The sequence below is a fragment of the Thunnus thynnus genome, chromosome 1 (genome assembly GCF_963924715.1).
Source record: "Thunnus thynnus chromosome 1, fThuThy2.1, whole genome shotgun sequence".
NCBI lineage: Eukaryota > Metazoa > Chordata > Actinopteri > Scombriformes > Scombridae > Thunnus > Thunnus thynnus.
This window is the reverse complement of record NC_089517.1, coordinates 20,913,140-20,927,075: the sequence shown is the minus strand read 5'-3', so window position 1 is coordinate 20,927,075 and position 13,936 is coordinate 20,913,140. Positions and strand designations below refer to the sequence as shown.

The window sequence follows — 13,936 nt, the reverse complement described above, 5'->3', positions numbered from 1 at the left end:
TATTTACCCTGGTTTTACCTCTCTTCTTGTCCCATAATCTTCTTGGGTCGTTTGGTTCACCCGTACGTTTGCGTTTTCCAGGGACAGGACGCGCAGTAAACGGCAACGAATAAACGTGATCCATCACGAGTGAGCAACACAAACAAGTAAACAATAGAGTGGACTTTCTTCTTCTTCTTCTTCTAAGGAATTCCCGAGAGGCTGTACACTGAAAAGCAATGCTTTCCTCCAAAGACAAGGGTTTGCTGTTTATCCTATATTTTTAAATACAGGCCAGTTGCGTGGAGACGTTTGAAGATTGCTCTACCAATGGGTTGAAAATTGACAAGTTCCTTTCTAACCCTCTGGTCTTTCCCGTGTTTATAGGTTCCTTGATATTTCCCTGGAAGTTATAGCAAGTAGCGGGGGTAAAGGGGATATGACGTCATTGACAGGCGACCAAATGAAACGGACCCGTCCGTCAGAAGAGTCCATCTGTAGACCTCCCTCCCGAAGCTCCTAGTGCTGTGAGCCAATGGGGTTTGAGCAGGAGTAGTAGGTTTCTGTTGTATGGAGTAAACTTTCACTTATTTCACTTTAGCAGTCCACCAAAATCTGCTTCTGTACAAATTTGAGACGAGAAATAAGAAATCCAGTTGCTAAATCTCAACTCATATTAGATCTACAAGGTTTGTTCCCACTTTAAGACAGGAGCACTACTGCACCGCCGGGTGGCCACTTCTTTCTCTCTTGTCAGTGCTTCAGTAAGCTTGTAGGGACACCGGAGCGAAGCAAAGCCCCAAATTACTACACATGTAAGTAGCTATATGCCAGCGTTACACGAAACGACTTTTCAAGCGATTTCGCTGTCGCAGACAAAACCTGGTGCTTAATTCGGCGTGTATCTGATCCACCAAACAGCACTTATTTTAGTGAGAAATTTTAACTTTTGAAACGGGTCGCCTTACATTCCCACGGCCTTCTCTCCCTAAAATAGTGCAGCTAACCAACAGAGGCTGGTAGCGAATTAAGGCGACAAAATATAAAGTTTGTACGGAAATGCGGCTTATCTGTATGGATTATATTGATGCCGAATTGACAAGAAGACTGTCAACATACGACGCCTTTTATCGTGTGTTTTTAGAGTTTTATGTTTTTGCGGACACGTAAGGAAATGTTAATGTCATATTTCTTAAAGGGAGTTTGGCTTAATTTTCTCCCCTGAGAGCACAGGGAGCTTCAGTTTAATTCAAACTGCTAATAAATATGTATTTTAACGTTTTGTCACCACTGCAGAAACACCAGGAAACTGCTTAAGTATGATAGGGTTGTCTGACGTTGACTACTGTTAGTTATTAGCTTGATTAATTATTTAGTCTGATAATGTGTTTTTGTATTGATTACTGACGTTGGCTGATCAGCCTAATTATCAGCTAATTGTACTCAGTTTCTAACGGCAGTATGAAGTGAATGGTTGCCCTTTTGTGTGCGTGTTTTTAAACTACTTTACTAATTAAACATGATGTGCTTGATGGTGTTATAAATGACCCCTGATGAAATTTGAAAGCTCAGCACTCACGTTGCCCTTTAGCTTCCACTTTTATAAGTTACATAAACATTTATTCACCCAGAAAAAGCTAATATTTCTCTGTATAATATGACCTCCGCTTTCTGTCAGCTGCTGTGTGTCTGCAGTGTATTCACTGTTTTTTAACACATGATTTCAGGCCAGTTGGAGGAGTTAAACCTGTGACTTTCTGCCTTATGTATAACTAACAAACGATATAACTAAAATGCCATATGGTTTTCATTATTATTATTATTATTGTTATTATTATTATTATTATTATTATACCGTTAGATATCTTGCAAGTTGTTGTGTCCATGGTCATTTAGTTATGCTGTAGCTGGTCACTGTTTGTGTATGTGTTGCTACATCATATTCAGATAATAATGAATGAATGATTTATTTATGTTTCATTCCACAGATGGGCCCATCTCACAAAGGATTACAAGACATGCCGGATTTTGGAAATGTTATGAAGACTGAAGAAAGATTAACCTGTTATGTAATGTTTGAATAAAATTGTTTGGAACCATTAGCCTACCTGCTGTGTTGTGAGTGTCTTCTCTTTTTCAAGGTATGTTTGGACCCCTACAATCACCGCCTGCAGCTACACTGGAATTTTTAATTTTTTAATCTGATCTATGTTTTACATAACTGGAGTGACAGTTATCAATGTACTGGAAGTTTGTGGAGCTTCAGAGCTCATACTTATCCCCTGTAGTTTGGAATGATTGAAAAGTCACTCATACATATTAATAGACTCACCAGCCACTTTATTAGGAACACTTGTGCAATCCAATACAACAAATTCTACTTTTACAAAACTTTTACATTTTCAGTTTTTGTTGACATTGTCAGAAAAGTGACAATTCTACTTTATGTTTATTATCAAGGTTGTAGCAGGTGGTGGTAGAGTACTGCAGTGCATTATATTGAGAAGTGTTCCTAATATTTTGCCCCCCTTATGTATGTTAATGGGGTGGACAAAATGTTAGGAACACCATTCAATATAATGCACCCCAGTACACCACTCCAACCTCAATAATAAAGTAGAATTATCACCTTTCTAACAGCGTCAACAAAAACTGAAAATGTATAAGTTTTGTAAAAGTAGAATTTATGGCAGAACTGTTGTATTGGATTGCATTAGATTGCACAGGTGTATCTCCTGAAGTGGCCAGTGAGTGTATTTTAATGATATGAATGCATGAGTATTCGTTTTTGTGCATCAGTAATTATTTTAAAATCAAATATTGACGTAATTTAATATTTGATATATATATTTCAGTATATATAGTCTTTCTATATTTATCATTAGATTTTTAATATATAGTTTTCATATAATTATATTTTGTGAACTATGACCTGGCAATTCTGGGTCTGAAAGAAAACACAATGTAACCTCCGATCAGCAGGGGGCGGTAATACCTGCATGAGAGGGGCCTGCGGAGGGAGGTCTGAGATGCTGCAGTTGGACCCTTTTGGGAAGTTAAAGGAAGATTAAGTGAAGTAGGTCTATCTCATGGATGTATAATACATCCATGGTCTATCTGCGGACTTGTACTATCTATACAATACATCCACTTGGTTAGGTTTAGGCATGAGGAGGGGGATGGTTAGGGTAAAGGGTCGGTTCAGTGGGGTGTTGTGTAAGTGCTGTACTGCAGATGGACCCCTCTCAGTAAAAGGAGTAACGGCAATATGACGCCATTGACAGGCGACCAAATGAAACGGACCGTTTTTTTTTTTTTTTGCTTTATTAACGCCACAGTAATGTACCTTAAAATTACGGATTTCTCTGGGCTCGAACATTGTTGGAAACATTTGGGATAATGTAAGTACACAACTCAACAAAACATTTAACACAGGTGTCGTCGTTTTTAGACATTTTAATGCGGAAAAAGTTCCATCATATTATGTCAGTAAATAACATAAGTGCTATTTTCAGTGAGAAACACAGTGTAATGGATCTTTAACCAAATATTTATAAATATTTATATTTATATTTATTTATATTTACAAGATAGTTGGCCACGTCTCCATCAGTTCGGTGCTTCTTTTCTTCATTTAGTTTTCTCTACCTTGAGAAGCAGTAAAGATATGTTTATCCTCGTTTTTACTTGCAGATGGTCGCTTTCCTTCCGGGCTGTCAAACCCTCTTCGGATCAATGGACTTGTTTAGATTTTTTAGTCGCTGCAGGTGTTGATTTTGAAAAGTACTTATTTGCCTTTATTAGGTAAAGGATATATATAAGGCACTAGCTGTTATTTCTACTGTCAACAAGATCATTCCAGTAAAACTTACCATCCACTGGCTTTTAAAGCATCACATCCAGACCCCGCCTGCAGTTACAGAAGGAAAATGCATTGAAAAAAATAAGAGCAAGAGAGAAAATGCCAGCCATGAAAAGTAGGCTATTACACATGGAGGTTAATACTGTGACAGTCTTATTGTTCATTGCCATGGTGAATAAAATAAATGCATGTGTCTAAATACATTCAAGGAGCTTCATGCTAAAGGTGTATGGACTACTTGAACAGGAAGGTGTAAAATCATCATCATAAAAACATCAGTACAGGTACAGCTGTGGAAATCAGATGGAAAAACGCAATGCTTTAAAACAACAAAACAAAAGATGATTTATATCAAAACACATCTGGTACTTAAATTGTAAATTTAGACCTTTGCAGTTCTGCCGGCTTTAGAGTAGACCTGCATCCATGGCCTGACCGAAACCTTTTAGGGGACCCCAGTGCCAAATTTCTGCAATATTCCTGCTGTGAGTTCCCACAGGGCTTCTCTACAAGACACAGCCACAAAATTAGCTAATAATGCAGAACCCATCTAGTTTATATTACACATAACTGGTGTAAAAAAAGAAAAATTCATCAAATTATCAGAATTTTACCTGCAGCGAATATGGGGCTTTTGGGGCCTCACTTGGGGTCCATTCTGCCTGGTTGGTAGGTGCTTGCTTACTTACATCCCTGTATTGTACAAAACACAATAACGTGTATTTTACCTACATGAAGAAATAACAGCCGTCGGAGAGAAAAGCCAGGGATAATGTTTTAAAAGATGTAACTATAAGGGCTAATTGTGAAATCCACGGTAAGTTACTGTGTTTCTGCTCAGTTAATTTCTGTGAATATTTTTTACAGTCTAGTACTGTGTATTAGGCCTAAAAACACACTACTGTAGAAAATCACAGTAATAATCCCGCTACTGCAGAAACCATTATGTTACTGTGGAAAATCACAGTCACCACTGTAGTACTTTCGTTAAGGTAGCAGCTGTGTTTTCCCTTTTTAAAGAAAATCACTAATTTGAAAATTATTTTGTGATCCTTTCAAATAAAACACCCAAATTCATGGTTCAATTGCAAAAATTTAAATATTATTTTGAAATAATTATTTTTTCACATGAATTCAAATACTTAAAGATGGCCTTGTTTCTTCATGCTTCTGCCAAGCCCCCAGGAAGTGCGCTGGGCTTTGAAGCCAATTTAACATAGTGGCCAAACTGTGGAATTACAACTCCCAGGTCCTATAGGGGCCCAGAAAGCATTTTTCCTGCACACAACAGTTGATAGATTTTTTTGAGTCTCACGACCCCTGTGAAATGATTCGTTTCACCATCAGAATTTGATCCATCTGTTCTGATAACATTTGGAAAGTCTAGAAGAGCTGCACAATTAAATTGCTTTATCCCCATTCAATTTAGCTGGAGGGCTAAACCGGAGTTTTAGCCGTCTCGGCTGGCAGAAGTCTCTAGTGAGAATGCTCCATGAATGCACGCGCAGTATGTTTTCATGGGGGTAATTTCTTTACAGTGGGAAGTGGCTTTTTTGGCTTCATACGCCACTTTCATAGGAATGGACGGGGCCCTGCCTCTGACACTGTATCCAGTTTATACATCCATGGCTTCTGCTGGATGTTACTTTTCAGTTTTTAAATTTGTCACGTTTATCAGTTCATGACAGGTTGTCTGTGAAGTTGTGAGCTGCTTGGTTGAGCCAATGACAGTATCAGTTCAGTATGGTCGTGTCCTTTCTAAGCCTAGCAGTCTCCTGCACATGAGCGAAGGGCAGTGCACTTGAGAGCAGCCTTTTTGTACTTGCAGTAGTACACCCTTTCTTGCAGCCACAATGGATACGTTTGTAGCAGCTCTGTGAGGCTTCTGAAAGGATGGTCCACAGTGGCTGCCACCCTTCCTTCACCCAGCCCCAATCAGAAGGGCTTAGCAGCTCAGGGTCAGGTACTAAAGCGTTGCTCCAGACTTTGGCCTGATAGGTGGCCTGCTTAATGTGTTGCTCTAGTGCAACCTTTGTGGGTGGGATATTCTCCAGACCTCTGGATTTCTGAGTGAAGAGCTGGTGTCACTTGTCCTGTCGTGCATCAACACCACAGCTCCAACAATGACTTGGACAGCTCACTCACATCACTTGGCATCTGCATGCACTCATTGAAGGCCTCGGTCACTTCAGGGAAAGCCTTCAAAGTCTCCTCTGCAGTTTCCTTTCCTCCTTCAGCAATTGCCGACACTGTGTCACATCCCGTAAGTGTGTGGAACAATGGGAGAGTGGTACAGGGACTTGGATCCAGCTTGTTGGCCACTTCATGAACACCAGTGTATCTGAAGCTGGTGCCTGTACCAAGAGAATCCACATTTCTGGATCGATCTTCCTAAACATGGCCACGGCAAGGACAACAATGTCAGTGTCTACAGTATGAATAGTAACCTTTTTGCAACCCTTCTGAACAGCATCTGACACATGCACAAGCAAGCATGTGTCTGTTTACTCGTGAGAACATGGAGTGAGGTTCGTCAAGTCAGACTGGGCAGGAGAGCAGACCACCATCTTCCCATGAGTTATAGACTTCTTTTCCATCATCTACTGGGACGCAAGTGACTTACTGGGAGAGGAAACCAAATAATTCTGTTTTGTTCCCATCAACATGCAGGAAGTCTTTCCTTTGCTTTGGCAGTGCAGTGGTTGGAATCACCCGTCTCCTGATTCCCCTTTCCCTCTTCTGTTCGGTGGTGCCTTTCAGACAGTCTGGGATGTAGACATGCAAGATAATATCAAGACAGCTCATTTTCTCAAGCTGGGATATTGCATACTGCACAAAGACACTGTCTTAATAGTCCTGGAAGGTCTTTGCTGTACCAGGATTCAGCATCTGGACCACAGCTGCACCATCAAGGAACACAGCATCAACCACAGGAGCAGGTTGTGAGTCAGTGTCATCAGTCTTTATGCAGTACAAGAGGTCTGCTTTTGTACCAAGTTGCATCTTCCCTTCTTGAGACAAAGATTGTGGTGACGCCTGGTTTTTGTGGCTGAAGAATTGATCCAGATTGCCATCACATATTTGGCAGACACATACAGCTGTGAGAAGAGATTGCAATCATGCTTCAGTGCTTGAAGTTGTATGTTTTGCTTTGACTGTGTTGTCACTGATGGGTGGCTGAAGAGAGGCATCTTGTTCTTGGAAAACGTGTGTGTGACTGGCTTTGTTCACTGCTCCAGCTGTCCAAGTGTCTTTTTTTCAGGGGGTGCTGAGGAAAACTTGGAGGAGTGACTTGTCACTGAAATGACAGCTGGTCCGCTTAAAGGTCAGTCCATCTTAAGTGAGCCTCTTCCTCATTCAGAGAGGAAGAGGCTCCTCATCCTTTAATACAGCCTGTCTTGCTTCATTATAGAACATTCGGAGGCAGTATTAGTGATATTTTGCCTCAAGGGCTATCATGTCCCCAAGTGCAAGTTTGGCAAGCAACTCAGTGTCTTCTATTTCCAAGGAAGCATTTCTAACATTGAAATCTAATTGTTTTGTTGATGCCTCAAAGAGCACTTCAGAGCCATCTGGCTTGTTGCAAAAGAAGCACACAGACTCTTTAGTGTTGACGTGGCTGTGAGGAGACCGTGTGAACCTTGGGTGCATCAGACTTCTTCACCTTTTCTGATAACTTCCGCCATTGCTGGATGGTTTGATTATATTTTAATTGACAGGTCTTGTGCCACTGTGCCCTGTTGGTCATCAGTGTGGCTTCTCTGCCAGTCCCGTCATCCAGCCTGTCAAGGTCCAGCTCATCTGGTATTTGTCTAAATTCCTGTAATTCAAGAAAATCCCTGGCCAATGATGCACAACCACTACCTACTGGTGGCTTGCTTGACCTGGCAGTGTATTGCAAATCTTCCCCTGTTTATACTTGGCAGAGAGCACAGAGTTCCCAGTTAGTGGGGCAATGCAGCTTTGAACGCTTAGATGTAGAAGTCTGGGCAAGATCAATCAGTATATGGCATTTCGACATGGTGACTAGTGCTCTGAAGAGTGCATACAAGCTAGCTGAGGCATGCAAAGGGATTATCCTGTAATGCACAAGTAGGGCTGTCATGATAATTATGTTATTGACTTATCGTACTATGTAGACATGACCTTGATCATTTTTACTGACCTCAATATTGCCAATTGTGTTTACGTGCATGTTTGTTTACATAAGAATGTCACCAACATTTTAGCCAACATGATGCCAGAATAAGAAGCATAAATGATTGTGTGTGGTCTACTTGAGGCAAATAATCTGTCTACCCATTTCAGCAGGTTGTTTCCAGAAGGTTTCAGCATTTTGATAAATCCAGTTTTCACTCCTGCTGTTAAAATTGTGTATAGCCTCACTGAGCCTACATTTGTTGACATCCGTTGTATTAGTATCAATGTTGAGCAGTGGAGAGCAGCCTCTCTGCTGCACTGCTAGCTCCGAAAAGCCAAAAAGCTATTGCTGTACATGACACTGAATGGCCACAGTGTTTTTGAGGTGAAACAGACGGAGCACCGAGTTTATTCGTCACCTCAGAGTTGGTTTAAGTTGTTAAAGTGCTGCAGTGTGTCGGTCGGCCAGTCTTGTTTGTTACTGCTGATTGCTGCTCCGCTCTGCTTACATTTATCTCTGAATGATGGTGTAGAAAGTATTCACAATATACTTCATATTCATCTCGCAAAGGCAATTATTTTGTCATTAAATCAAAAAAATGCTTGCAACTGCTGCCATTTTTGAAGATGAACCACAAAATAACTCTAACACGTGTTTGCCGTAGAATGTCTGAGCCAGCTCCAGCTCCCCTGGCCAAATTGGTGCTCTAAGCAGAATTTTGTTATGAGGCAGCTTGCAGCAAATACACATCTTAATTTAAACAAAAATGCAATTTTGGCAAAGAATTATATGATTATAATGCAGAGTGATGGGGCAGAAACTGGAAATATGGAATGCTGAGGTCAGTGACCTCTCAAGGTCACCAGAGGTCAGATACAAATTTCCTCCATGTCTGAAATAAAACCTTGGAGTATGTAGATTATATGCTGAAACTTATCAAATGCACAATTGGTTTGCCTATCTGTCCCACTATCATGTTAAAAATCTACTACAGCTTTTCATTGTCTGCATTCAAAGGGCTTGTGAGAGCATTGTAAAGTGTGTTTAGCCTGCATCACCCCTTGGCTAACTCAGCATTGTTTATGCCAGTTCAATGTGAAAACTTTATCCTAGTTTTTTCATCTCTGTAATTGAATAATTAAAGTGAAGTTGTGTGAAATTACTGTGTTACAAGATGTTTTTGTTTTTATTCTTGTATTGAATCGTCTTTATCCACCTCTACCCACCTGGACGTAGATGTAGATAGAATTAGTTTCTACATGCCCATTCTGTCCCAAGTGGACTGAGTTGGGCTTTTGGACTCTTTACAGACAAGTACGCATCCACGAAAACAATTTTGAAGACTCTAAGGACACCTGCCTACCTGGTGACTTGACATCTCCCACAGTTGAATAACCATGTTTAGGGTTATTACCCAAGTGTTTTGTTTCCAGGAAATTATAGCGTCTCGTATATTGTCAAGCTCAGTGATTTAATTTAATTTTTTTACTTATAGTGGGCTTAAAGGAACAGCGTGTAGGATTTAGGGGAATCTATTGGCAGAAATGGAATATAATATTCATAATTATTTTTTCATTAGTGTATATTCACGTGAAACTAAGAATTTTGTTTTCGTTACCTTAGAATGAGCCCTTTATATCTACATAGCGGAGTAGGTCTCTTCCATGGAGCCCGCCATATTGCACCGCCATGTTTCTACAGTAGGCCAGAACGGACAAATCATACACTGGCTCAAGAGAGGGCCTTACGCATTTTTACGTTGAAGTGGCAGCCAACATAGATTCTCCTACACACTTTGTTAAAGGAGGGGGGATCATCAGTTGGTTGCAATCTGCAACCTCACCACTAGATGCCACTAAATCTTACACACTGGTCCTTTAAGAAATAGTGTCTATTTTTTTTCGTCAGGATTTGTTTAACTGTGGCTACAGATTTAAACAAACGTTTTGCATATTGGATTTTTATTGTTGTCTTTGTAACATTTGCTAATGTTTTATAATATATGCATTTGAAAACTGTGAGTTACAGAATGATTTTTATGCATGCTTCCTGCTACTTTTACAGCTAGAAGGGACATGGTAGAAATGTTTTCAGAAATTATAAGAACTGGAAACACTGAAAAGAAAACTTATTTACTGTTGTAAATTGATGTTCATGCAGTCCAAACATTTCCTGCTGTTGCTACTTCACATTCAAAGCTCCTCACTGGTATACCACTGTGTGGCTTTAATTATGAAGCATGTACAGGAAATGCAAAATAAACTGCACTATTGGTCAGTAAATATTGGTCTACACAGAAAAATGTTTTGTGTTGTTTGGTCAGTAGATCAGATTTATATATTGTAAAGGAGGATTGATAAAAGAGGAAACAGCCGCAGTGAGCTGGTAGACAAGGTTTGTGCAAACCAGTGCACCTCTAATATGTCATTAAGGGTAAAAAGCTCATTTTGGTCTGCTGTCCTGTCTGATGGAAAATCATTTGCACTGTACATCACAGCTGTGATTGCAGCAGTTCACTCTTCAGCGTGGTTATTTCTTCCATATGGAAGAAGGCCATTAGATTTCACAATGAAAATAAGTAAATATGTTTGTTCATGTTCAACAGTTAATAAATAATTGTCATTTAAAGAGTTGGTTGTGTACTCATTTATTGAAATTTAAAAGTGTGGTTTGAAAGTTTACAGCATTATATGAATGACTCTAATCTAATTTACTGCAAATTGTCTGGTGCTGTAATCTAATACACAGTAACATACAATTACTGTATTGTATTATTTGTATTTTGTAATTTAAAAACACAGTAAACTTACTGTAATTTATTTTACATTAAGTTTACTGTGTTTATATTTACAGTAACTAACTGGCAGTAATTAACAAGTAACCAACTGTAAGTTACTTGTTAATTGCTGCCATTTAGTTACTGTAAAAGTCATGGCTTCTTACAGTGTACTTAAGTACAAACTTGAACTTTACTCAGTATTGGAGTATTTCCATTTTATGCTACTGTGCTACTTTATACACATTGTTGAAGATGAAACCAGTGGTTTCCAACCTTTTTGGCTTTTGACATCTTACAAAAAGCAGTGTGTAGTCGGGGTCACATTTCAGATGTTTATGAGTTGTTAACAGCTCCACCAAATAGTGATTTTTCCCTCTAAACTTCTCACATGGTTTCATTTCAATAAATGTTCAAATTATCCAATATTTCACCAAAAATGAAAGATTACAGAAAAATCCAAAAAACTGGAAACAGATTTGTGTATCAGAACTTTTTTCTTTCTTCTCCCATTAATCATCTCACGACCCCTCAGATTTATCTGGTGACCCTTTAGAGGGGCCCAACCCCTAGATTGGGAACCCCTTGACTAAACTAACTGTATATAAAGTAGTTGACTAAACTAGCTCCACCTCCAGCAGCTACAACAGTAACATGCTGCTTACACACTGATGATTCAGTATTAATAATCTAATGATGTCATATATAATAATAATATATTAGTCAGAGGGACCAAACCACTACTTTTACTACAATACTTTAACTACATTTTGCTGCTAATACTTATGTACTTTTACTTAAATACTATTTTTCATGCTAAAATGGAGTATTGTTACATTGCTGTTTTGGCACTAAAAGGATTACTAAAGGATCTCAATACTTCTTCCACTTTCACTGGTTGTGACTGTAACGTATTTTTAAAATGAATTGCATTTTTCAGGCATACAAATGAATAGATTTCTGCTCTCGTCCATTACAATCCATTAGATGTTCCTTCACTGGTAGTAAAGCAGAGACAAACACGTCGTGCATCAGTGTGACCCGGGACAGTGTGTGCTGACTCCTGCAGCATCTCCCGCTGTGTGGGACCATCATGTCACTGAGCTCGGCGGAGGGATACAATAACCAATGTCATCGTGGTGCTGAGGCTTCTGCAAAGCAAAAAATGTCTGCCTAAGGGAGACTCGTTACTGATATATAGAGGATATTTTCCCAGGTATTGCCGCTTAAACACACATTTCGCGTGTTTTGAGGCGCATTTCAAGAAAGCGAGTCTTCACCAGATCACCCTAGTCGGGATTTTAATCGGGAAAAAAGGTAAAATATCAATGTGAGTTTGCCAAAAGCTTTCGGACCTGTGAAAGAAGTTGGGAGTTGAGAAAGACCATCATTGCGTTTTGTATGCTGGAGCTGCTAATGGTTTGGCTTTGTTACTTATCTGCAGCCAGTGTGTAGTTTGTGTTTAACTCGTTAGTAGGACACGGTCTTCCCTGTGATAATTACAAGCTATTTCCAACCCTTATGAAGCAGTAACTGCAGCTAGCGATAGCCAGCTAGCTAATGACGTTAGGTGCCTCAGCTAACAGCAAACGTTGGTCATCTATTCTTGGAAAATGTGCCACAAAAAAACACTGACAGCCCCATTAGTGCGTTACATAAATGTCTTCACAGCAGTATGCAGTGTTATTACAGAGAAACTGCAGCAATGCGATGCTGTGCCATCCATTCAGAGCGGTCGTATCTCTCTCTCTCTTTTTTTTAATCAACGGATAAAACTAAAGGTGCGCACTAAATGTTTGCACCATCTGATCAATTATAACGTGTTAGTGTCTCTATTTAATGCAGCGCCAAACAGCCAACTTTACTCCACAGTGATGGTCTATTATTTTGCATCCATAACAAATGTTTCTCGTGGCAGTCTGTCATTTCCTGTGGCACTCATCCTGCCGCTGTTAAATAAACCAGCCGAGATGTGACCTAATGGACTGTGTGCTCTCTCCAGGTTTCTAAGATCGTCAGGATGAATCCTCAGCAGCGGATTGCCGCTCTCGGAACAGACAAGGAATTAAGTGACCTGCTGGATTTTAGTGCGGTAGGGGGACTTTTCACTGTCTTTTTTTTTCAGTGACACCTCTCGGTGCCAAGTTGCTCCCAGAGGTGTGAGCACCAAATAGGCTGAAGCATGTCTAATTGATGATCAATGCATATTAGAGTCGCTAATATAATTTTACAAGTGATCTTTCATTTTTGAAAATCATGCTTTCTGCTCTCTGAAAAAAATGTGAATGTGTATACTAGAGCTGCAACAATTAGTCGATTAATCGATTAGTTGTCAACTATTAAATTAATCTGCAACTAGGTCCAAATTCTCTGTTTCCAGCTTCTCAAATTTGACTATTTCTTAGTTTCTTCAGTCTTCTCTGATAGTAAACTGAATATCTTTGGGTTGTGGACTGTTGGTCGTGATAAAACAAGACAATTGAGGAAGACATCTTGGGCTTTGGGAAACTGATGATCAAGTTTCACCATTTTCTGACGTTTTATGGACCAAACAACTACTGCATCTAACGATTATTTTGCATTATCGATTAATCTGTTGATTATTTTCTCGATTAATTGATAATGAAAATAGTTGCAGCCCTAAAGTGATCCTTCATTTTTGAAAATCATGAGCTGCTTTCTGAAAAAAAAATCTGAATGTGTTGCTTCTGTACTGTTTATTAGTTGCTCTAATGGTAGGTGTCTGTCCATATTCTTCCATTCAGATGTTCTCTCCACCTGTGAGCGGAGGGAAAAACAGGCCCACAACACTTGGAAGCAGCCAGTTCAGTGCATCAGGTAGGACCTGATCCCTCAGACGTATGTCAGTAAACCCTTTGATATGAAGTGTCTTCATCCCTGCTTGCGTGACTCATAAATCTGCTCCTCAAAATCAGTTGTTTAACGACTTCTATCCTTGTTTAAATGGGGTCTGGATTTATTTATGAATGGAGGATGAAGGAAAAGAGTCTTAGCTTTTAGTCTTGCACGTGATTCTTTTTCCACCTCTTTGTGATGCTTGTGTGCGCTGTTCACATCTGGCACTAGAAACATGAGCTCTCCACCTGGAATTGTAGAGGAGTAAAGACGTAGAACAAAGCACAGTGTAGGCCATAGACACATGTAAATGTTTTATTGA

General features: G+C 39.6%; 1 protein-coding gene and 2 long non-coding RNA genes across 9 annotated transcripts in view; all 3 read left to right on the top strand.

The window, feature by feature from the left end:
- Positions 1–77: 77 nt before the first annotated feature.
- LOC137183179 (uncharacterized) lies at positions 78–2,081 on the top strand. Of its 2 annotated transcripts, none has more exons than XR_010928421.1 (3): positions 78–146; positions 367–794; positions 1,968–2,081. It is a non-coding gene; the product is annotated as an uncharacterized lncRNA (long non-coding RNA). The 2 variants fall into 2 exon arrangements; XR_010928420.1 differs by having other exon boundaries at positions 124–240.
- Positions 2,082–3,046: 965 nt separating this feature from the next.
- On the top strand, positions 3,047–10,610 carry LOC137183127 (uncharacterized). Its single transcript, XR_010928414.1, has 3 exons — positions 3,047–3,380; positions 3,673–4,842; positions 5,091–10,610. It is a non-coding gene; the product is annotated as an uncharacterized lncRNA (long non-coding RNA).
- Positions 10,611–11,888: 1,278 nt separating this feature from the next.
- Positions 11,889–13,936, top strand: part of tcf12 (transcription factor 12) — an 88,536-nt gene continuing 86,488 nt past the window's right edge. For 2 of the 6 annotated variants that reach the window (XM_067589890.1, XM_067589899.1), the window contains exons 1-3: positions 11,892–12,075; positions 12,761–12,850; positions 13,524–13,596. In XM_067589890.1, the coding sequence (XP_067445991.1) occupies positions 12,779–12,850; positions 13,524–13,596 (145 nt within the window). In that variant the 5' untranslated portion in view covers positions 11,892–12,075; positions 12,761–12,778. Of the gene's footprint in view, positions 12,089–12,760; positions 12,851–13,523; positions 13,597–13,936 lie in introns of all 6 variants that reach the window. The other 4 variants (XM_067589916.1, XM_067589909.1, XM_067589874.1 and 1 more) reach the window with 4 other exon arrangements.